Source organism: Convolutriloba macropyga, chromosome 7, assembly GCF_964194025.1.
Source record: "Convolutriloba macropyga chromosome 7, txConMacr16.3, whole genome shotgun sequence".
NCBI classification, from domain to species: Eukaryota; Metazoa; Xenacoelomorpha; order Acoela; family Convolutidae; genus Convolutriloba; species Convolutriloba macropyga.
In genome coordinates, this window is record NC_134474.1 from 16,903,657 (window position 1) to 16,929,284 (window position 25,628).

The following is a 25,628-nucleotide window of genomic DNA, read 5'->3' on the forward strand; positions in this document are numbered from 1 at the left end:
TTGGTTTGGGGGGGGGGTGTACATAGGTAGTTGGTCAGTCTGTAATTTGGATAGGTAGGATGGACTTATGTGGGATCAAAAATTCTCAATTCCCAACATGACCGTTCCATCTTCAATATCACCAACAATTCCTAATTGCTATAAAATACGAACTAAGATACTGTTAAGTTCCATTTTTTAAAACATAAGTCAGCGTTCAAAAACAGAGGTAAATCTTCAAAAGAAGTCATCAACAAACTTGCTGCAGCAACAAGAAATCTTTGTAATGCCAACACGCCTCTTCTAGTTATAAAAAACCACATGACTAATATAATTGCAACAAACTTCATTTGAGAGCTCTTAGAACACAAGAACTGATTTAGTTGTATAATAAAAAACTACCTAACATAACTTGAAATGCAAACTTTGTCGAGATTTCAAAGGTTTTGAACCTGTGAAACCAATTATCAAAAATTTGATTACGGCCACATGGCAAACATTGAATTTTGTTTTCGGCTCTTTTATTTATAGAATGTTAAAAATCTTTATTATCGGAACCTTTTCGATCCGTACCATAAAACTTTGTTATAATGTTTTTCTTGCAATTTTCTCAACCGGTGCATACCTACTTGAAAAAGCGTAAGTCTGAAATGTTGAATTTACAAGTGAAATTTATTAGTCAATTAATGCACTGCACTGTCTCCTAAAATTGTTAAGCACGTAGAAAAGAAACATAATATTTGTAATTCTGCTTTTCGTACAAAATGTGACTCCAATTAACAAATTAATCATCAGTTAATGCCTGCTTAATTCTGCTAAAATCTTGCTTAAAACATCTGCACGAATTTGTAAATCATTTCTAATTAGAATCTGTTTCCTGAAATTATTAACAATTAATTGATTCATGTCACGCGTTATGGTGACTATTACAAACCGGAAAGTAGAAAAATCTCTTTTTCTCCAATAGAATGTGAGCGATTGCTAAAAAACATCGAACATACACGACTTTGAAATACTGACCTTAGTATGTTAATTAAAATTATAGTTAGTCTGTGCAATATTGAGTGAAAACTGAGTTATGAAAAAAAAGTTTGTTCACATGGGTTCAATCGGCATTAATAGTATGGGGGAGCTGGAAGTTGCTGGGGTGATGTTTTTTTTGGGGGGGGGGGGGGGTGGGGAGGAAGTGGGGGAGTAGGAAACAGATCCGAGTATGCTGCATAAACATTCTATGAGATTGCGTAAAATATTATTATTTTGAATGATAGTGTAATAATCATAATAGTAATAGTAGTAGTAACAGCAGTAGTAGTAATAAGTGTCATGAGTTAGTAGAGGACGTGTTTTTGTTGTTGGCAGCATTTGTTACTACTGAAGTGTTTGTGTTTGTGGTGGTTTTAGGAGAGGACGCTTTTGATGACGATAGTTGTGGAGACTCTTCTTGGCTTACACTCTTGTTACCATTCCTCTTTTCCCTCTCTCCTTTCTCCTTTTCCTCTTCTTCCTTTTTCTTCACTTCGTCAGCTTTCTTTTGCTCCGCTTCTGAAAATTTAATCCAGCTCAAACAATGAATTCTGAATTATGAATGTGGCACTTTTTGCGCTGTGGGAAAATCACGGCGTAAAAACATTGTAGGCGTAGAAACAAACTCCGAGACTCGTTTTAGTGTCCAAATAAATGGCAGATCAGCTGGAAGTTTATGATGGAAATAGAGGCTATGATGTAAAAAAATCTCAGGTTTCTCTTAATGCCTCAATTATTTTTAAGTAATTCGATGATTTTAATTTGTAATTCCAAAAACAAGACGTAGAGGTCCTTACGTTGATGAGACCTCTACATGAGGAGAAAAATTTGTAGAATTTCCTTTATTTAGTTTTATATGCCTACTTTGAGAAAATTTATCTCCTTAAATCTCCTTAAAAATTAACAATTTCTACCATTTTGTGATTTGTTGCTACCGAAAATTATAATGATAATTTGACTGTGAGGAAAAATGCTTCTTGTTAACGAAAACCAAAGACGTTAACTAAAACTTAATATGAACTATCGTAAATTTAGCATCTGAATTTTTGGTGGTTTCCCAAAAATCTGAACAAAATAGAAAAACAATTTTGCTTGATTGATTGTGTATTATTTTTTAATAACAAAAAAAATTTCAAGACAAACCCAAGTTTTTGATCCAATAATCAACTCTGATTTTTCTTCACCGTTTTGTAGTGAATTTCAGTTGAATAATTTAGCTATCTTCAGGGAAAATGATTAAAATACACACATTAGAGATAAGCAATGACTTAAAAAAAAAACAAAATAATCGCACTATTCTTCTATATATTTCGATCTTAACAATACTTTTTGTCTAGATTCAGCATTTATAGAACATTAGTTAAACAAAAAAATTGCTTCGTCAAATATTTTAAAATGTTTTTGAGGGAAACTAACAGCGATTGCATTAAAGAAAATAAAACGCCAGAAGTACTAATATTCTCTATAGCAAACGTGACTAGATTTCTGAATGAGTTGCCTTTAATTTTAAACTTGTGCGGAATGAGTTTGAACATTTGTTACAGAAATTAAATGCACTGAAAACAACTATGACACCATTTTTCTACACATTTCTCCTTTAAGCATTGGACCATAATGTGGACAATGTTTGAAAGGCACATTTCACTAAATTTTGGAATTTTGTTGAAACGAAATCATTTTGAGCATTTAATTAACAGAAAAATTTTTCCCCTTTTTAATGGTAATAACTTAAGACCAAATTCAAAGTTTTCGTTGCTCTTGCGATTTATGGGTAATTGTAATTGTAATTGTCTTCTTTATCCTCAAATTGGATGACGAGGAACACTCGGAAATATATCACCAATGAGGTTTTCTTTCATTCAGTAATTAGAGAATGAATCAAGGGGAAAATGTTAACTTTGAAGCAAATTTGAGCTAAGTTCGCACACTGTAAAAGTTTTCAAAAACGCTTTAACCTTGCTTAAAAAACGAAACGTTCCCGTTTTTAAATGATGGAAGTTCCTGGAAGTTACATTTTGGCTAAGTATATAGGAACTTCTAGCATTTAACTTCTGGCATTCCACACTTTTGGCATTTTAAACTGTGCACGTGAGTGTTTTAAAATAAATGACAACATCGAATAAATATATACGCAATTTTTCGGACATTTGCCATGTAATGGATGGTGGGGCGGTTCAATTTGATTCAGGCTGCAGCCTAGATTAATTAAGATCTTTTCCGTTTGTGCCTCCCCCAATATAGTGGGTGTATATCATTCACCCCCCGGACGAACGTGCCATATTTTTTTACATAATGATTTACCATGTAATGACACTGCTCTGTATTTGGTGGGAGCATAACGTACGGGGGTGGGGGCAGCGGAAGAGATCCATGAATTATTCTATAAGGGTGCAAAAACCGAACAAGGTGAACGCGTTTGAAGGAAAAACTTCGTTCGAAAGCAATTAAAAATTGTCAAGAATTAGTTCCATTATACCAGCTATATAATTTAATACTGAGCCTAAGTGTTTACTATATTCTCGAAAAACTAGAGTGATAACTTTAATTATTTTGGCTACTTTGATAGTGAAAACAACGATGAATTCCAATATTTATTTAAAGTATAAACAGCGAAGTTAAGGAAGTCCCCATTATTTCAAAATCAACGTCTTGTAGGATCTTATAATATTTGTTAAGAACTATGAATTAAATAACTTTGAATATAACCTAATTTGAAAGAAATGTTCTAGCCATCAATGCAACAATACAAAATGCTGATTAGAAGATTGAAAAAGCAAATAAGGAGTATCAAAGATTATGAACAGGGAATAAAACTAAGTAAAATTTGATTGCAGAGGGCCTTTTTCGAAGAATATTCTCACCTTTATGACAGGTTTTATAAGATTCTCACAAAACAGAGCGTATGACAGAAGATCTCACAAAACAAAACAAAATAAAACAAAGCAAAACAAAAGAAAACTTATAAAGATTAAGATCTATCAAAAAAACTTTGTTAAATAAACGCTGAACAAAGAGAGATACCTTCGACAGATTTCTGTTTCCAAGTGTCTCTGTTGGCAGCTATAAGGGCATCCCAGGGTCTATTGATGGCAAATGAGTCATCCAAGTGGGTGGAACTGTTATTATTCCGATCACCCCCTCCCCCACCCTCGGGGGAAGACTGTTTTCTGGGTGCGTTGTCACCCTCCTTGTCGTGGGTAGTTCTGGATGAGGACCTCAGTGAGGAAGTGGAGTGGGTGGATATTTTGGGAGACCTCCCGGATGCGGATGTGGGGGAGGAGATGGTGTTGTGATGGTGGTGGTGGGGGTTGTGCATGTCAATTGGGGCCACTATCTTGTCCATCATGTCTCCGCACACCTCCATGCTGGGTGCAACGATGAAGTTGATGAAGCCTGAAATGGGAAATTTTTATGCAAGCTGATGGAACTGTGGACGAAATGACAACCGAGTGATGTCGTTTTTCCGCATAACTTTCACGAAAGTTAAATATAAACGTTATTAGCAAGAATCTTGCAGGACGTTTCAGTTCTATTCATATTCAATTTAGGAGAAATTGACAGCAGCACAATATTACTGTTTGACTACCTGAATTAATTGTGTAACAACACAGCTATGGTTTTAGCCTACTTCCTTTACTTTTAAAAAGTAGAGATTAAAAAGTTCAAACCTACTAATTCCCGAACCTCAATGCTATAGTTTCACCAAAGCTGCAATGATTACGCAATTTTTGTTGGCTTGAAATAGCAGAAGCTGGGTTAATACAACTGAATCTTTCATGAAATGAAGATGAGTGGGGGTACCTATCTGAGAATCAGGAATGACTAGTGTGTGTCTGTCGCAGAGAGGGGAGTAGGGCAGTCCGAGCTGTGCCTCCCTGTCTCCCTGCTGGAAGAACTCCTCAATGACCAACATGGTCCACTTATAGTGCACATCCCACTCCTTCGCAGGGTGGGAGATGTCTGCAGTGTGCAACACCAGACCCAGAGCCTTCGTCTTCTCTACAGGTTCAGGCTGTGTAATAGCTGTCTTCATCGCCTGAACACACATACACACATTCTTAACAACGGTTAGATTCCAAAGATCCTACTGATCAGACCATTTTAAGTCCTCGACAGGGGGGGGGGGGGTATCAGTTGCAGCATTAGAACATAGTCCGGACAAAACTTTTAGTTGCACCAGATGGGTTTGACCAGAGCCAAATTTGTGTCTGCTTGGTCTGGACAGAGTCACTTTTGCAGGTCTGTTTAGTCTAATTAGGACTACTTTTTAATGAGAGCAAAAATCAACAGTCACAATCCGTTGTATAGACAATTCATTCTATAGAAAAACATTTAATAAACAAAATGTTTTCCATACTTAATATTGTCCCGAATTACGAAAGGCGAGTAAATTCGTCCCACGGGTAAGAAATTTTAATAGCTGACAGAATTTATTTGCCTCACGCTATATATAGCATCATCCACTATCCTAACATCATCCAAATATTTATAGGTAAATAAACACATAATCTAGTATTTTTCAGACATGCTGTGGTGATTGAGGATTGCAACTTGCTAATTGATATTAAAAACCCACACAATGATGAAAAAAGCGTTTTCATAAACAAAGAACTCGAAAATAATTTGTAATATGAAAAATTTTAAATGATTTTAAAACCTCAATTAAACTACTGATCAATTAAATTACCAATGGTTTCTGCCATAAATAGATGCCCTGTAACTCAACGTGATATGTGCAGCACTTGTTTCAAAAACAGTATAAGGTAAAAAAAAGTTCAAAAATACAACAACTGTCAAAAATTTATTCTAACTATAAGATCGCTCATTAATGGTCTTCTGTAAAGTTGTTACCGGCTAGCGAAATCCTTACGATTAATTTGATCCATCTATAAAATACGATAACTACATTGCTTAGTTTACCAGAAATTTCCTTTGTTTTTGGACGAGATAATGTTATATGTATGGCACGTGCTTTATAACGTAACGGAGGGGTGCATAACGTTATATTTTCTCCGATCCGAGAAAATAGCGTTTATAGAGAACCCCGCTGCCTTTCAAGAAGACAGTCAAAAAATCAAACTAACTTTAACATGAGTCACATACTATTTCCTGGAAACACGAATCTAGAACAGGATAGAGGAAAATCTGGCATTATGTACTCTGGCTCTGCAGAGATCTGACATTTTAAAACGTGCACGTGCAGGTTTGAAGAAGTGATAGATAAAATTAGCTAGCCTTGAGTTGAGAGAAGTGAAAACTCATGTCAGTAGCAAGTATCATGTCCACAACGAGTTGTCTGAATTCCTGGAAGTCGTCTCGGGAGAGGTTTCCGAGGATGTTGCACTCGGGGAAGTCCCTCATGACGCGGAAGGTGTGGGACACGTGGTGGTTCTCAAGCACAGACTTGTCATTGTACAGCAGAGCCAGCTCAGATCTATACAACACAACAACAGTACAATCCGGGTCGAATTTTTTTTGGTATAGGTGAACTCAGATCTATAACATTTTAAAACTTACAAGCATTTTTTCAGGGATTTCAGAGTCACTCATCGCATAGATGTTAAATGCTAAGAGGTGCTGCATAAATTTAAAAGCTAACAAAAATAACCGACTAACGCCGGGAGAATTGCTCTCGAACGACTAGTGAGAGCTCTAATCTTTTGCAGCCTGTTTCAGTCTGGTATGGCAGGTGGGGGGGGGGGGGGTAGGGGTGCGGAGGAACGTTGTTTGGAGCAGGACGTGGACTAAGATTTTCATTAATGCATTAATGTTCTTCAAATGACGTCATTAGAAGTAAGATTTAAAGTGAAAAGTTACTCCAATTTTGGTGTTTTTTCATCAAAGTTATTCACTCTGAACAATAGATAAAAGTTTTGTACAAAACAATAGAATTCCTTTTGAAAAAAGAAAACAATTCCCAATTACAAAAAACATCTAGTCATAATGCACACAATGCTTAATGTTGTATGGATCCCTCGTACGACTCATACAAAAAATAACACAAGTGTGGGATTTTTTTTGCGAATTTTACCGGAGAAGTTTGCATTCGATAGGAAACAATTCTGCGCATGAAACATTTTTGAGGCGTCCAATTATTTACCTTCATTGCGTAAAGTTTAAAATTTTTAATTCAGTAGATTGAAAATTTTAGGGCAGTTTTAAAATATGAGGAAAAGTAGGGGTTAAAAGTGGCAACAATTACCTTTTTCGGCAAAAAATTATTGCTCAGCCATCCTATTATGGGTCGAGCAAAAAGATATTTATTTCCTTCTTTTGTCAATTTCAAAAACAGTTGTGCCTGGAATTAATAAAAGAAGTAAACGAAAATATCTTTGCTCGACCCAACCCCTAATAAGATAACTGAGCAAAAATGAAATTTTGGCGGAAAAATTTTGCCGTTTGAAAAAATTTGGTCAATCCATAAATTAAGAGAAAAACGTTCCTTAGACCACATTTTTTGCTAGATTTCAAATTGTTCGGTAGTTTAACACACGAAGGAGCAGACCCTGTATTCCGATGTAAATGTTAACGAACTTTAGAAAAGCACACATGTTTTTCTGAAGGAAGTTTTCTGAAGCATGTTTTTCTGACTTTTTCTCGACAAGGAAATTCGACAACAGCTCAGCACAATTTCTTTCACTCTTACTATTAGTGGAGCAAACGCTCCAAGATTTTTTGGTCGAGCATGAGTCCATCCGGAAAATATCTGTGAATCAGGTGTCTACGTGGTAAAATGGGTATAGATTAGTATAGCGTTCTTTTGCGCGCGCTTTTGTGCATGTGTTTGTGTGGGTGTGTGCGTGCGTGTGTGTGTGTGTGAGAGAGAGAGAAATAGAGAGAGAGAGAGAGAGAGAGAGAGAGAGAGAGAAATAGAGAGAGGGAGTGTGTGTTTGTGCGTGTGTGTGGTATGGTGTGTGTGTATGTATGTATGTATGCATGTATGTATATATATATGTATGTATGTATGTATGTATGTATGTATGTATGTATGTATGTATGTATGTATGTATGTATGTATGTATGTATGTATGTATGTATGTATGTATGAATGTATGTATGTATGTATGTATGTATGTATGTATGTATGTATGTAGGTATGTATGTATGTATGTATGTATGTATGTATGTATGTATGTATGTATGTATGTATGTATGTATGTATGTATGTATGTATGTATGTATCTAGGTATGTATGTGTATGTATGTATGTATGTATGTATGTATGTATCTAGGTATGTATGTGTATGTATGTATGTATGTATGTATGTATGTATGTATGTATGTATGTATGTATGTATGTATGTATGTATGTATGTATGTATGTATGTATGTATGTATGTATGTATGTATGTATGTATGTATGTATGTATCTAGGTATGTATGTGTATGTATGTAGGTATGTATGTATGTATGTATGTATGTATGTATGTATGTATGTATGTATGTATGTATGTATGTATGTATGTATGTATGTATGTATGTATGTATGTATGTATGTATGTATGTATGTATGTATGTAGGTATGTATGTATCTAGGTATGTATGTGTATGTATGTATGTATGTATGTATGTATGTATGTATGTATGTATGTATGTATGTATGTATGTATGTATGTATGTATGTATGTATGTATGTATGTATGTATGTATGTATGTATGTATGTATGTATGTATGTATGTATGTATGTATGTATGTATGTATGTATGTATGTATGTATGTATGTATGTATGTATGTATGTATGTATGTATGTATGTATGTATGTATGTATGTATGTATGTATGTATGTATGTATGTATGTATGTATGTATGTATGTATGTATGTATGTATGTATGTATGTATGTGTATGTATGTATGTATGTATGTATGTATGTATGTATGTATGTATGTATGTATGTATGTATGTATGTATGTATGTATGTATGTATCTAGGTATGTATGTGTATGTATGTATGTATGTATGTATGTATGTATGTATGTATGTATGTATGTATGTATGTATGTATGTATGTATGTATGTATGTATGTATGTATGTATGTATGTATGTATGTATGTATGTATGTATGTATGTATGTATGTATGTATGTATGTATGTATGTATGTATGTATGTATGTATGTATGTATGTATGTATGTATGTATGTATGTATGTATGTATGTATGTATGTATGTATGTATGTATGTATGTATGTATGTATGTATGTATGTATGTATGTATGTATGTATGTATGTATGTATGTATGTATGTATGTATGTATGTATGTATGTATGTATGTATGTATGTATGTATGTATGTATGTATGTATGTATGTATGTATGTATGTATGTATGTATGTATGTATGTATGTATGTATGTATGTATGTATGTATGTATGTATGTATGTATGTATGTATGTATGTATGTATGTATGTATGTATGTATGTATCTAGGTATGTATGTGTATGTATGTATGTATGTATGTATGTATGTATGTGTGTATGTATGTATGTATGTATGTATGTATGTATGTATGTATGTATGTATGTATGTATGTATGTATGTATGTATGTATGTATGTATGTATGTATGTATGTATGTATGTATGTATGTATGTATGTATGTATGTATGTATGTATGTATGTATGTATGTATGTATGTATGTATGTATGTATGTATGTATGTATGTATGTATGTATGTATGTATGTATGTATGTATGTATGTATGTGTATGTATGTATGTATGTATGTATGTATGTATGTATGTATGTATGTATGTATGTATGTATGTATGTATGTATGTATGTATGTATCTAGGTATGTATGTGTATGTATGTATGTATGTATGTATGTATGTATGTATGTATGTATGTATGTATGTATGTATGTATGTATGTATGTATGTATGTATGTATGTATGTATGTATGTATGTATGTATGTATGTATGTATGTATGTATGTATGTATGTATGTATGTATGTATGTATGTATGTATGTATGTATGTATGTATGTATGTATGTATGTATGTATGTATGTATGTATGTGTATGTGTGTGTATGTATGTATGTATGTATGTATGTATGTATGTGTGAGAGAGAGAAGGATGTCGATTTGATGTTGATTAATTGTGTAGTACTAACTGTGTGTTGATATGGAAGTTGTTGGTGGTGCCAGTATGTTCTACGTCATGACAGCACGCCGCAATCAGCACTGCAAAGATCTCCAAATCTGTCAGCCAATTCTAAACACAACACCAAAGATAACTTACCAAACCACAACACCCTACCGACAACAATAATATCATCACCCACGCCAGCATCTAGTAATGATAACAAAAATACTTGTTTAGAGAATGGAGTGTAAAGATATTGATCGCATCTACGAAATTGATCTCATTTTTTAGTAAAAACATTATGTTGGCACCAAATGACAACTTAGGTTGTTCGGATGAAGAGATAGTTTCAAAAAATTTTGTTCGCCGAAATTTTTAAAATACTTTCTGGAAGTAAGATTTAACAAAAAATACTTTTATCATACAAGCCACATCTTAACAGTTTTGTATACATTATCAACATTTAATCCAAAGTAAAAATGCACTTCTTTTCGACCAGCCATTTATGTTTCCTTTTTAAAACTATAAATCAACCATATTATTGATGACCAACCATCCATCGTGTCAGTTCGAATTCAAGCTATGAATCAAGTCAAACTGCCTTCTTAATCACCGTCACACCATTCCCAAATCAAGTTCAAAAAGGTAATTTGTTTTCAGGTTGGTGGGGGGGGGGGGGTTTGCGGAGGGGGTTAATATCAAACATGGTATGCGCTATTTACAAACGAGAAACACAGTTGATCCGCATCGGCTATTACTGTTTTGCAGACGGATTTGAAACAGACGGGAACTAATTACAACATATATTTCCGCAATCTTTCCAGTCAGTTGTGAAATAACTTCATTAACCACAACTCTTTCAAACACTGGTACAATTTGCATCTTACTGCACATATGGTGCTCCGGTGAATAATGAATGAGGATAGAACTTGTTTTTGCGTCAATTTTTGATTTTTGAGTATCATTTTCAATGATTTACACCAATAGTAAAGAATAAAATCATCAAAGCAAAAAATGACGCATCTATAGAACTGAAAGCTAAGTGATCTGAGTACATTGTTTCTTTGAAAATGATGGGGTTTTAAGGTGCGTCGGAGATCATTGCGCGGCTTTAAAAGGATTTTTTAACAAAAAAGCAAGATTTTAGTAGATTACTGTTCTAAGATAAATAACGAATTTCAAGTCTTGATCAGTACTTCTCCAGTGAAACACTTGATCGTCTTGAATTGACAAATAAGTACTGATCACGTATTATCCCAAGTCTTAAGAATTGTGAAGAGATTTCAAGACTTGCTCAAGACTTGTCAAGTCTTGGCCAAGTTTGGCCGAGACTTGACAAGTCTTGAGTCAAGTCCTTTCATGGAAGCTAAAAAGAAAAATAATGGTCATGCGATGCGGATAGGGATCCGACCACATATTACTGCCATTAAAAATAATCAGAGGTCTATATGAGTTTTATGCTCAGGGATGAAAAACGTCAGAGACAAATGAAAAAGATGCTAGCAATCAGCTTTCTCTGTTGGAATTTTTTATTAGTTTATTAAGCCTATTATAACATATTGGATATAAAACTGGAGCGCGAAACATTGCCGATTCTAGATTCTTTTGTGACCATTATTTCTCAAAAATATGCATCGTTTTGCGGCTGTAGCACAATATAAAATTTGCGTTTTCTGAAGATCAGCTAGAAACCGCGTTGATTTAAAATTGAGACCTCTCTCAATGGATATTTGCTTGAACAATTGCAAATTTTTTTTTATAAATGATAATGCACTTTTGATGAAAGTGTTGCCGGAATCATTTTCAAGCCTTGATGAGCACTTTTGCGGCAAAATGCAAGTCCTGATTTGACAAATCAGTGCTGATCACGTCTTATTTTAAGTCTTAACACTTATGAAAACATGTCAAAAGTTGCTCAAGATTTGCCAAGTCTAAGTAAAAACTGGCCACCTTCTCCATTCATTATCAAACGAAAGCAAACCAACAATAAAAACTGTGCTCAAGACTTGACTCAAGACTTATCCCAGACATTCGCAAGACTTGTCATGTCTAAGCCAACACATGACTTAAGAATTGACCACATTAAAAGATGATTTAAGAAGTGCGAAGTCTAAAAGATGAGTAATCAGAGCTCTGATACGGTACTGATACAAAACTTGTGTTATTTACAAAGGAGAAGCACAGTTGATCCGCATCAGCTTTTTATATTTTGCACACAGAGTTCAAAAAGACGGAATTTAATTACGACATATTTTTCCGCAATCTTTACAGTCATTTGTTAGATAACTTCATTAAACACAACCCTTTCAAACTTTTGTAAAATGTGTATCTTTCTACACATACGGGGCTTCGGTGAAAACTGAATAAAGATAGAACTTGTTTTTGCGTCGATCTTTGAACAGTTGATTTTTGGGTATCATCTGCAGTAAGTTTCAACAATAGTAAAGAATGAAAGCATCAGAGAAAAAAATGACACATTTATAAAACAGAAAACTAAGTGCACTGAGTGCAGTGTTTCCTTGAAAATAATGAGGATTAGAAAGTGCGTCGGAATTTACTACGCTGCTGCGTCAGGTTTTTTAAACAAACTAACAGACCAAACAATCTTCACAATAAATAGCTATAATTCTGATTTTGGTTAAGATATTAAAGTGTTCATTACATTTTCTAAGCTTGTTAATAGATTTAATTTCCTAGCAAAATTTTACATCTTGAAGACATCACACTATTGAGTGATACTTTCAAATTATAAGTTTTTGCTATTACATCAATTCTATCAACAAGCTAAAACAAGGTTTTATTAGAATACAGTTCTAGAATAAATAACATCCTGAAATCAATTTCAAGTCCTGATCAGTATTTGTCCAGTGAAACACACGTCTAAAATTGACAAATAAGTACTGAACTTGTATTATCTCCAGGACTAAGAAATGTGAAGAGATGTCAAGACTTGCTCAAGACTTGTCAAGTCTTGGCCAAGTTTGGCCGAGACTTGACAAGTCTTGAGTCAAGTCCTTTCATGGAAGCTAAAAAGAAAAATAATGGTCATGCGATGCGGATAGGGATCCGACCACATATTACTGCCATTAAAAATAATCAGTGGTCTTAACGAGTTCTATGCTCAGGGAAGAAAAACGTCAGAGACAAATGAAAAAGCATTGTCTGTTGGAATTTTTTATTTTTCTCAGTTTATTAAACCTAACATAATATGTTATAAACAAAACTGGAGTTTTAAAAACTTCTGGTTCTATCTTATGATGTAACCATTATTTGTCAAAAATTTGCACCGGTTTGTGGCTGTAGCTCAACATGAACTTTGCCTTTTCTGAAATCATGTAGTACCCGCGTTGACTTAATTTTGAGACATCTCTCAATGGATATATGCTCGAATAATTGCAAAATCTTCTTTTAAAAATGATAATGCACCTTTTGATGAAAATGTTTCTGGATCGAACTTCAAGTCTTGATCAGCACTTCTGCGGTAAAGTGCACGTTTTGATTTGCCAAATGGGTACTAATCAAGTTTTATCTCAAATTTTAATTCTTGTAAAGGCATGTCAAAAGTTGCTCAAAACTTGCCAAGTCTAAATCAATTCTCGGCCAATATTTGGAAAGTCTTGATTCAAGTCTTGGCCAAGTTTTGGCAAGTCTTGATTATCGCTCAGTTATGCAAAGTTTTACGATGAATTTGCTAATCTGGCCCAGCTATTTGTGAATTGAGCTTACAAAAATTTCGAAAGTTCACATAATCACCCCGAAACCAAATTATTGTTTAATGAGCAAAAAAAGTGGCCATGACTGGTATATTTGGGCAATATCAGATTTTTTCCATTCTCTATAAATTGAATTTTGTGGAAGTGATCGTGTTGTCTTGCGATTCTTTTTCACTTTGGAGAGTTTTTTAGGCAGGCCATTTTTTTAGTCAGGCCACAGTAACTGGCCGCCTTCTTTTTTTGTTACCAAACGAAAGCAAATCAACAATAAAAACCGTGTTCAAGGTTGACACAAGAGTTGTCCAAGACTTTTGCGAGACTTGTCAAGTCTTGGCCAAGAGTTTACTTGAGACTTGACCAGATTGACTAATCAGAGCTCTGATACGGTAAGTTTAGAAATTGACTTATCAGAGCTCTGATACGGTACTGATCCAAGAATTGCAAAATCCCGTGGACGCATAAACCCTGATTTCCTACTGTTCAGTGATAGCTATGTTGACACTGTTGTCATAACTAAATGAGGTTTTAAATTTCTTTCTCAATTTTCAAGTTAATTTGGTATTTTCAGTTTTAACGTCAGTATCTAGAATTTTCGGTCAAATTTTCCTGAATCTGCTGAATTTTTTTTCGCACCTAACGACTGTAGTTATCTATTGAGAGCCTGTTTAATTATGTTCAGCCATTTTTGCACCAAAGATAATATTATCTCCTCTATTTTCATGTTGATGGAAAAAGTCTATGCTTTATTCAGGTTGCATCAAATTAAAAACAGGTTTTGCGACAGGTTTCTTTATGTTTTCGCACCTTTTAAGCTTTTTTTTACCTCTAAATCATGTTTAGCATATCTCAATTATTTGCTGTCGCTCGTTCTGATTGGTATAACTACACAAAACTTTTTTATTGTAATAACGCAGTTTGTGGTATATCAAGTTAACAAAAATGCTAATTCAGCAGAGCTGTGATGAAACGGTAGCATGCCTGACCGCAGTTCTGGAGATAGTAGGTTCGATAGCAGTATATGGAGATAGCTAATACCACAGTAAATGTAAATACCTACACCATTTGTAAATACCTACTTCGGAAGTTTTTAATTAATGGCCTAATTGCTGTGTAAAGCCTAATTGGTGTGTCTTAGCCTATTTTTGGAACTATTTGTAAAGCTTCAACGATGAAACCTAGTGAATTTTCTTTTAACTTCTTTGTAAATACCAAATGTAACGTTTCGTCAATACTTACCTTCTTTGTAACTTTGTAATAAACAACTGTAAAAAAATAGCATCTGAATTTATTATTTAAAAGCTAATACCACAGTTGGGTTGTTACATGATGATTATCATTTTCATATTTCCAGAGGGTTGACCATGCTTACTTATGACTAGTAGCTAGGACTAAAAACTTATTAAATTATTCGATAGCATCTTTTAGTCACTATTTTCTGAAAATTATGAACAAATTATTGAAAATGAACTAACTTAATAGTTACAATTACAATGAAATTGGTGCGAAATATCACTTTCTGCTGAATGCACGGATAATGCAACTTGAAAACATAATACAGGAAAGACCATTTCGCAAGAGGCGGGAAGAAATACGGCGAGCTTTTAGTTCAAGGAATGTTTCTGACTTTGAATGTTGACTAAAGTAGATTTTAGCAAATTAAAACACCTCCTAATATAGGGAACAACATTTGCCATCTGATTTAATCTGTCAATTTTAGATTTTGCCATTGAATTTAGACTTCAAGATTGAACAAATATATAATTTTTTCAGACTGCTACCATAATTGGATATCTTCTTCCTCTCTTTTAGTTAGACATAAGAGACTAATATTTTTACTTTATGGAGACAAATCACAAAAATATTTTTGCAGTTATAATTAATTTTGTTAAAGATGAAAATAAAGAAGCCACATTTTCATTATCGAAGGTTTATTGGCCAGTAAAAGCATAAGTTTGAGGAAAAGAACATTTGAAAAATTGGCTTTTAGATGAATAAATTTAATTACAAGCTTTTTTAATTGATTATTTAAGTATATTTTCCAAGAATTGCGCCGTACAGTTGTCGCCGTCAGCGTTTTTTCTCTCAATGCAGTCAAAACTCACTCAAAATAGAAGTACGCAAGTAAACTGCCTCATTCTAATAAAACTTCGAGGGAGTGATGAAATTCTTTGTAAAAAAAGCAATAAATATGTTTATTTACTTCTGAAACACTTAAAGTTTTTCTCTTTTTTTCATCATGCTCAAGCTGATAAATATCGATGAACAGCAACAGTTATCACACGCTTGTGTCATTATGAACACTCTTTTATAGTGAAACTGCCCTCCATTTTCTGATTTGTGGCGTTTCTAAGCGCACATAAATTTTTGCTGGACTGTGACAAGTACGATTATATCAACGCGCTAAAAGCAAGTATTGCCAAGAAATAAAATTTAATTATGTCATGCTAAGAAATTCAGAAATGATCAAGATTTCAAGATATTGTCAATGATACGAGTGTTATATCTCTGCACAGAAGTTAGCGATAAGAAAAAAATTGTAAGAATAGAAGAAGCAACATTCTTATTGTTATGGATGAAATTGTTAATTCCAAAGCGCAGATATTCTGTATACGCCTAGGAACTCGACTCTTTCAATGAACAATTACTTGTAAAAAATAATTTTGGGCTAGTTTTGTCCATCTTTCGAGAGACTAATCCACATTTTTAAATCACAATCAACTGCCATAATATAATTTAGCAATCTTCTAAGAAAAATACATCTCAATAGACAGTAACACGTTGTTTGTGTTCTCAAATCAGCCATGTTAAATTTTGCCTTCGAAGATATGATTGTTTCATAGTTTGCAAAACGAAAAACTCGTATAATAGAAAATGATTGTAGCTTTCACGCGACAAGATAGCAAAGATATTATTGTTTGATTTCCGTATTTAGAATCCAAAGTATTGAGATTGTATTGGAGCGCTGTCTTTTTTCAGATCTGCTCATTTATTTTGCGACATTTCATTGCCACTAAGAGAAAAAAATTGAAAGGTGATTTTATTCACGCTTGCTATTTGTATAAAAAAACAGAGAGAAATCGATTACTTTTTTAATCTGTTGAACTTTTTCATTTTTTCTCATAGTTCAGTAAAGAAAAAACAGTGTTTGAACAGATTAGAGGCATTTAAGCCAAAAAATTTTCTTCGGTTTGCTCGGTTTTCTCTCGATTTCTTTCAAGAATGCTTTTTAATGGTACTATGAGCGTTCTAATGGTGCATAATTGAAACTTTGAATGCCCTCAACGGGCAGCTATTTGTTTGAAGACTGTGGCACTGATGGCTTTTTTAAAAAAATTGGCAAATCGTTAAAGTTGAACCTTACTTGTTGCAATTTGCACTCAATTTTTTTGCTTACTCCCACTAACGACAGATCAGTTTTATTAGGCAAATATGTAGGCCTTTTAAGGGTTTCTTCTTTGACAACTGTTTTTTTAATAAAATTTTCAAAACGAAAGTTCTCATCGAATTGATAATAAGGTTTAATTTAAAAAAACCTTATTTCATTTTAAGATCATATGTTTATTGAGCCTGTCACAATTTGTTTCGGAGATAACTGACCGTGTTTTGGTAGCATTTTTGTAGCTTTCGTCAACGCGTACAAAGTGGCTGCTAAAATGTGCTAAGTATCTGCCTTCAATGGCATCTACTGAATCTGTTGTATGCTCTGATAACCAAAAACAGCTGCTATATTGTAGCTAGCAGTCGGGTTGGGTGTTATTTCGAAACTTGCGCAATAATATTTTTTTTATTTGTTCACAGTTTCTTCGATCTGTTAAAGTCCATCATGAGATATCAAAATGAAGAGGGGGTTTTAGTGGTAGCAGTAAAAGCAACAAAAACAAAAAATAAGATTGAATATTTTAAGCTACTACAAAACTGCTGTCAAAACTTTGTTTGATTAAATTTTCAGTGAGAGCTTTTTGTTGTGCGTCAGTTTGACTTCTTTTTTTGCCGATTTCTCTTATCGATGTTTCATGAAAAGCACCAAAAAATGAATACATAGTTGAAAATTGTTTGAATTGAGAAAACGATAGCTAAGAATTTCATGACCTTGTCACCACGGATTTTCAAATAGAATAAAATAAAAGATAATTTCCCAATTTTGTCCAATTGGCGATTCTTTCTGTCTAATCAATTTTTCTCTTCAATGCAGCCTTCATTAGAATTTTTATTTTTCCTTAAAAGAAATAATTGTTCGCATGTTTGCATTTGTTATAATCCTAACTCCTTTTGCTTCCAAAAATCTTTGAGTTTTCGAGGTTTGCCTGTTTTATTGTTCTTTTGTTCTCGTAGCAAGATGTCGCACTAATAACAGACCCAAATGTCGCTTAGTTGAGGTAACATATTTTGAAAACTGTTTTACATTGAAAGCTAATAGTGTTTTCATTATTTGTTTTTTTTTTCAAAACTATAGATGGACAAACAAGTTTTGCGCTTTTCGGTTGTTTTCTGCGTCCCTGTTACTTTGTTCAATTACTGAAAGGTCACAAAAGACATTCCTAAGCAACCTAAAAAGTTCTCATTAATGGCCTTAAAGAATAATCAATGTTTTCATTACTTTGTCACTATCTGTTTCCCAATTTTTGATTGGATATTTGCGGTCTCCTCATACTTGATTTTTTCTTTTATTCCTAGCAACAACAAAACTAGTCGTTTAAATCTCTTTTTCTGCTTTAGAAAATGCTTCATTGTCGGGAGTGCACAGTAGCTCTATCATTACATACTAAAAATTAACAACTAAAAGTAATATCGAGAAAAGTCAAAATTCAATACATAAAAACTTACTAAAATTTGGTTGAAAATTTCTCCAAACTTTTATCAAGCAAACCTTGTGATCATGGTTAGTTAAAAAAACAAAAACAAATGCCATTATTTTGTTGATTGGCTAGCAAAAAAGAAGCGATCAGATTGTTTAAGGAGAAATCACAAAAAATTAAATTTAGCTCCAATTAAATCAAAAATCTATTGCTGATTAAGCATTGAGGGGGGGGGGGGGGGGGCTGATGGCGGGAGGAGGTGGGGGGGGGGGGGGTTGGGATGACTGGGCCGATGGCGGAGGGGGGGTAAAACTTTTAAGATTTAAAAATTGCCCTTCCCATCATGAAAATTGTCTCGTCAAAGCAGTTTTCGTGGATCGCATTCTTAGAGTATAGTAAGGCTTAGGGATCTAAGAGAACTTAATGCTTTTAGAGCGCTACCTGTTTATCCCGTTTTGTAGGACAAAAATTCATTTGTATCAGACGAAAAATCGAACAAACCAAAACTCGCATTAAAAGACCACAGGATCAAAAATAATTGCTACAAACTTTGTTTGAGAGCAATTAAAAACCGGGCTAAACAAAACAGTGCTGTGTTAAATTAACAGATAAAATTTATATACGTATTTATACCTAATTTTACCCTATTTAAGCACAGATAAAAGAAATTTTTCTCAAAATGAACAAAATTAGCGTAAAAGTGAAAGGTTCACAAAAAGTTTAAACGTCGATAACTCACAGAGAAAAACGAATTTAAAGAACCTCCATCAGAAATAATATGCGCTTGACGTACTTTTTAGTGATACCACTAACAACTTTCTACAATGAATATATCGATCGACCAATACTAACTGAACAAAAGAAACCAATTTGAATATATAGTTCCCACCCCCTAAGTGGGGTCGGAACAAGTAACATGCAATTGATAGACATGTGTCATAAGTTTTCTAATGTTTCTGGTACATAGAAAAGACCGGCCAAATCAATAGACGACCTTCAATAATTCATGCTATACCGAACAAACATCTGTCATTTGTAGTCAGCGCAAACTAGCGGTGTAAATGTCAAAAAAACAGACAAACAGGCATTTTGATCTTTGAGAACTGAAGGTTACGGTGAACTCAAATCATTTAACGCTTCTCAATTTTCACAATTTAATAGTTCCTAATGTTAGATCCCCATGATTTCACTTGACATTGATTCATGAAATTCAGTTAGTTAAGATATCGCTGTCTACTGCCACATTTTTAAAATTGTTCTTTATATTCTTTGTAAAGTAAATCATCTTATAGGTTAGTAAAATTGGAATTTTGAGTCCAAACTCATCACGCAAGATTTGTACAAGTTTCGGACGCGTATCTCGAGTAATATCTTCCAAGATATCCCGGGTCGAGGTGTCAACGCTAAAAAACGCGAAATTATGTAAGATTGGCGTTGAATGCGTAGAATTTATGTAAGATCTACGCTTAAGCGTAGATCTTACATAAATTCAACGCATTCAACGCTAATCTTACATAATTTTGCGTTGAATTTTGGCGTAGATCTTACATATTTAGCGTTGAATTTTAGCGTAGATCTTACATATTTAGCGTTGAATTTAGCGTAGATCTTACATAAATTCAACGCATTCAACGCTAATCTTACATAATTTTGCGTTGAATTTTGGCGTAGATCTTACATATTTAGCGTTGAATTTTAGCGTAGATCTTACATAAATTCAACGCATTCAACGCTAATCTTACATAATTTTGCGTTGAATTTTGGCGTAGATCTTACATATTTAGCGTTGAATCTTAGCGTAGATCTTACATATTTAGCGTTGAATTAAGCGTAGATCTTACATAAATTCAACGCATTCAACGCCAATATTACATAATTTTGCGTTGAATTTTGGCGTAGATCTTACATATTTAGCGTTTAATTTTAGCGTAGATCATACATATTTAGCGTTGAATTTAGCGTAGATCTTACGTAAATTCAACGCATTCAACGCTAATCTTACATAATTTTGCGTTGAATTTTGGCGTAGATCTTACATACTTAGCGTTGAATTTAAGCGTAGATCTTACATAAATTCAACGCATTCAACGCTAATCTTACATAATTTTGCGTTGAATTTTGGCGTAGATCTTACATATTTAGCGTTGAATTTTAGCGTAGATCTTACATAAATTCAACGCATTCAACGCTAATCTTACATAATTTTGCGTTGAATTTTGGCGTAGATCTTACATATTTAGCGTTGAATTTTAGCGTAGATCTTACATATTTAGCGTTGAATTAAGCGTAGATCTTACATAAATTCAACGCATTCAACGCCAATCTTACATAATTTTGCGTTGAATTTTGGCGTAGATCTTACATATTTAGCGTTTAATTTTAGCGTAGATCATACATATTTAGCGTTGAATTTAGCGTAGATCTTACATAAATTCAACGCATTCAACGCTAATCTTACATAATTTTGCGTTGAATTTTGGCGTAGATCTTACATACTTAGCGTTGAATTTTAGCGTAGATCTTACATAAATTCAACGCATTCAACGCTAATCTTACATAATTTTGCGTTGAATTTTGGCGTAGATCTTACATATTTAGCGTTGAATTTTAGCGTAGATCATACATATTTAGCGTTGAAATAAGCGTAAATCTTACATAAATTCAACGCATTCAACGCTAATCTTACATAATTTTGCGTTGAATTTTGGCGGAGATCTTACATATTTAGCGTTGAATTTAGCTAGATCATACATAAATTCAACGCATTCAACGCTAATCGTACATAATTTTGCGTTGAATTTTGGCGTAGATCTTTCATATTTAGCGTTGAATTTAGCGTAGATCTTACATAAATTCAACGCATTCAACGCCAATCTTACATGTTTTGCGTTAAAATTTGGCGTAGATCTTACATATTTAGCGTTGAATTTTAGCGTAGATCTTAAATATTTAGCGTTGAATTTAGCGTAGATCTTACATAAATTCAACGCATTCAACGCTAATCTTACATAATTTTGCGTTGAATTTTGGCGTAGATCTTACATATTTAGCGTTGAATTTAAGCGTAGATCTTACATAAATTCAACGCATTCAACGCTAATCTTACATAATTTTGCGTTGAATTTTGGCGTAGATCTTACATATTTAGCGTTGAATTTTAGCGTAGATCTTACATATTTAGCGTTGAATTAGGCGTAGATCTTACATAAATTCAACGCATTCAACGCCAATCTTACATAATTTTGCGTTGAATTTTGGCGTAGATCTTACATATTTAGCGTTTAATTTTAGCGTAGATCTTACATATTTAGCGTTGAATTTAGCGTAGATCTTACATAAGTTCAACGCATTCAACGCTAATCTTACATAATTTTGCGTTGAATTTTGGCGTAGATCTTACATACTTAGCGTTGAATTTTAGCGTAGATCTTACATAAATTCAACGCATTCAACGCTAATCTTACATAATTTTGCGTTGAATTTTCGCGTAGATCTTACATATTTAGCGTTGAATTTTAGCGTAGATCATACATATTTAGCGTTGAAATAAGCGTAAATCTTACATAAATTCAACGCATTCAACGCTAATCTTACATAATTTTGCGTTGAATTTTGGCGTAGATCTTACATATTTAGCGTTGAATTTTAGCCCAGATCTTACATATTTAGCGTTGAATTTAGCGTAGATCTTACATAAATTCAACGCATTCAAGGCCAATCTTACATATTTTGCGTTAAAATTTGGCGTAGATCTTACATATTTAGCGTTGATTTTTAGCGTAGATATTACATATTTAGCGTTGAATTTAGCGTAGATCTTACATAAATTCAACGCATTCAACGCCCATCTTACATATTTTTCAGTTGAATTTTGGTGTAGATCTTACATATGTAGCGTTGAATTTTAGCGTAGATCTTACATATTTAGCGTTGAATTTCAGCGTAGATCTTACATAATTTTGCGTTGAGTTTTGGCGTAGATCTTACATATTTAGCGTTGAATTTTAGCGTAAATCTTACATATTTAGCGTTGAATTTAGCGTAGCTCTTACATATTTAGCGTTGAATTTAGCGTACATCTTACACAAATTCAACGCATTCCACGCCAATCTTATATATTTTGCGTTGAAAATTGGCGTAGATCTTACATATTTAGCGTTGAATTTTAGCGTAGATCTTACATATTTAGCGTTGAATTTAGCGTAGATCTTACATAAATTCAACGCATTCAACGCCAATCTTACGTAATTTTGCGTTGAATTTTGGCGTAGATCTTACATATTTAGCGTTGAATTTTAGCGTAGATCTTACATATTTAGCGTTGAATTTAGCGTAGAGTTTACATAAATTCAACGCATTCAACGCCAATCTTACATATTTTTGCGTAGAGTTTTGGCGTAGATCTTACAAAATTAAGGTTGAACTTTTTGAATTCCGTTTCAGACCACTTTATGATTTCAAAAGTTGTTCAAGTTTTTTTCAAAAAGTCAATTTTTTCACTGTTTCGATACCTATACTTCAAAGGTGAGAAAAGCAAAGTCAGCAAAAAACCACTTTTTTGTGCTCTTTTATATTGCAAAATCCATTTGAGATCATTTTACGATTTCAAAACTTTTTCAAGTTTTTTTTTTTCGAAAAATCAATTTTTTTACTGTTTCGACCCCTTTGCTGAAAAGGTGAGAAACGTGAAGTCAGAGAAAAAATCATTTTTAATGCTCTTTTATAGTGAAAAATTCAATTGAGAGCATTTTACAATTTCAAATTTTTCAAGTTTTTTTTTTCAAAAAGTCAATTTTCTAACTGTTTCGTGTTTCGACCCTATACTGCACAGGTGAGAAAAATCACTTTTTAGTGCTCTTTCAAAGTGCAAAATCCGTTTCAGACCATTTTACGATTTCAAAATTTTTTCAAGTTTTTTTTTCGAAAAATCAATTTTTTTACTGTTTCGACCCCTTTGCTGAAAAGGTGAGAAACGTGAAGTCAGAGAAAAATCATTTTTAATGCTCTTTTATAGTGAAAAATTCAATTGAGAGCATTTTACAATTTCAAATTTTTCAAGTTTATTTTTCAAAAAGTCAATTTTTTAACTGTTTCGTGTTTCGACCCTATACTGCACAGGTGAGAAAAATCACTTTTTAGTGCTCTTTCAAAGTGCAAAATCCGTTTCAGACCATTTTACGATTTCAAAACTTTTTCAAGTTTTTTTTTCGAAAAATCAATTTTTTTACTGTTTCGACCCCTTTGCTGAAAAGGTGAGAAACGTGAAGTCAGAGAAAAATCATTTTTAATGCTCTTTTATAGTGAAAAATTCAATTGAGAGCATTTTACAATTTCAAATTTTTCAAGTTTTCTTTTCAAAAAGTCAATTTTTTAACTGTTTCGTGTTTCGACCCTATACTGCACAGGTGAGAAAAATCACTTTTTAGTGCTCTTTCAAAGTGCAAAATCCGTTTCAGACCATTTTACGATTTCAAAACTTTTTCAAGTTTTTTTTTTCGAAAAATCAATTTTTTACTGTTTCGACCCCTTTGCTGAAAAGGTGAGAAACGTGAAGTCAGAGAAAAATCATTTTTAATGCTCTTTTATAGTGAAAAATTCAATTGAGAGCATTTTACAATTTCAAATTTTTCAAGTTTTTTTTTCAAAAAGTCAATTTTTTAACTGTTTCGTGTTTCGACCCTATACTGCACAGGTGAGAAAAATCACTTTTTAGTGCTCTTTCAAAGTGCAAAATCCGTTTCAGACCATTTTACGATTTCAAAATTGTTTCAAGTTTTTTTTTCGAAAAATTAATTTTTTCACTATTTCGAACCCTATACTCCTAAGGTGAGAAACAAAAAGTCAGAAAAAAACTTTTTTAGTGCTCTTTTCTACGCTTAATTCAATGCAATATATGTAAGATCTACGCTAAAATCAACGCAAAGTATGTAAGATCTACGCTAATTTCAACGCAAAATATGTAAGATCTACGCTTTATAAGGATTGCGGCTCTTAAGGAAACCAAGGTACGGTGGCGCAATGGTAGAAGAGGCGACAAGTAAACAGGAGGTCATTGGTTCGAGTCCCATACCCAGAGTTCTACGCGTTGATTTTTTGTAAGATCAACGCTAAATTCAACGCAAAAATATGTAAGATCTACGCTAAATTCAACGCTAATTATGTAAGATCTACGCTAAATTCTACGCTAAATATGTAAGATCAACGCTAAATTCAACGCAAAAATATGTAAGATCTACGCTAAATTCAACGCTAATTATGTAAGATCTACGCTAAATTCTACGCTAAATATGTAAGATCTACGCTAAATTCAACGCTAAATATGTAAGATCAGCGGCAACTAGCGTTGACAAGTTGGAAAATTCACCGCCATTTCTTACATAATTTTGCGTTGAATGCGTTGAATTTTTGTCTTCAAATTCAACGCATTCAACGCAAAATTATGTAAGAAAATTGCGGTGAATTTTCCGACTTGTCAACGCTAGTTGCCGCTGATCTTACATAATTTTGGCCAAATTCCTCGGCCCGGGATGTGTGATATAATCGGTGTTAAAATAACTACTAGGGAGGGTGATTTAGTTTAATTGACATAGTGTGTGTGTGTGTGTGTGTGTGTGTGTGTGTGTGTGTGTGTGTGTCTGTGTCTGTGTCTGTGTCTGTGTCTGTGTCTATGTGTGCGTGTTTTTGTGTGGATGTGGGGGCGGGGGGGGTGAGTTTACCATGAGGCCGGTCTGTAGCATGAAGTAGTGGCATGTCTGAGTGACGTCAGCGCCGTGAATGAGGTTGTGGTATGGGTTAGAGTGAACAGAGTAGCCACTCTCTATCCTCTCCAGGAAGCTGATCAAGTTTGACACTGGGATCTTAAACTTGGACACCAAGTCGTACCTATGTACACATACATACAGCATCAAGTCGAAATTCACGCATGGATTTTTGAAATATTAATATCTTTCTTGGACTTTTAATTAAAGGTAGTTTTTAGCACACAAGTTTTAAAAACAATCTCCAATTGAACGAATTTGTCAAACTT

The 25,628-nt window shown here is 33.6% G+C and overlaps 1 protein-coding gene across 5 annotated transcripts in view; it reads right to left on the minus strand.

Annotated features, from left to right (window-relative positions):
• Positions 1-1,128: 1,128 nt before the first annotated feature.
• The window catches only part of LOC142342653 (dual specificity calcium/calmodulin-dependent 3',5'-cyclic nucleotide phosphodiesterase 1A-like), a 339,291-nt gene continuing 314,791 nt past the window's right edge, over positions 1,129-25,628 (minus strand). For 4 of the 5 annotated variants that reach the window (XM_075394099.1, XM_075394100.1, XM_075394102.1 and 1 more), the window contains 6 exons: positions 25,318-25,483; positions 10,121-10,221; positions 6,238-6,436; positions 4,804-5,038; positions 4,024-4,395; positions 1,129-1,521 (listed from right to left, as the gene is read on the minus strand). In XM_075394099.1, the coding sequence (XP_075250214.1) occupies positions 1,301-1,521; positions 4,024-4,395; positions 4,804-5,038; positions 6,238-6,436; positions 10,121-10,221; positions 25,318-25,483 (1,294 nt within the window). In that variant the 3' untranslated portion in view covers positions 1,129-1,300. The remainder of the gene's footprint in view (positions 1,522-4,023; positions 4,396-4,803; positions 5,039-6,237; positions 6,437-10,120; positions 10,222-25,317; positions 25,484-25,628) is intronic. The other variant, XM_075394103.1, reaches the window with a different exon arrangement.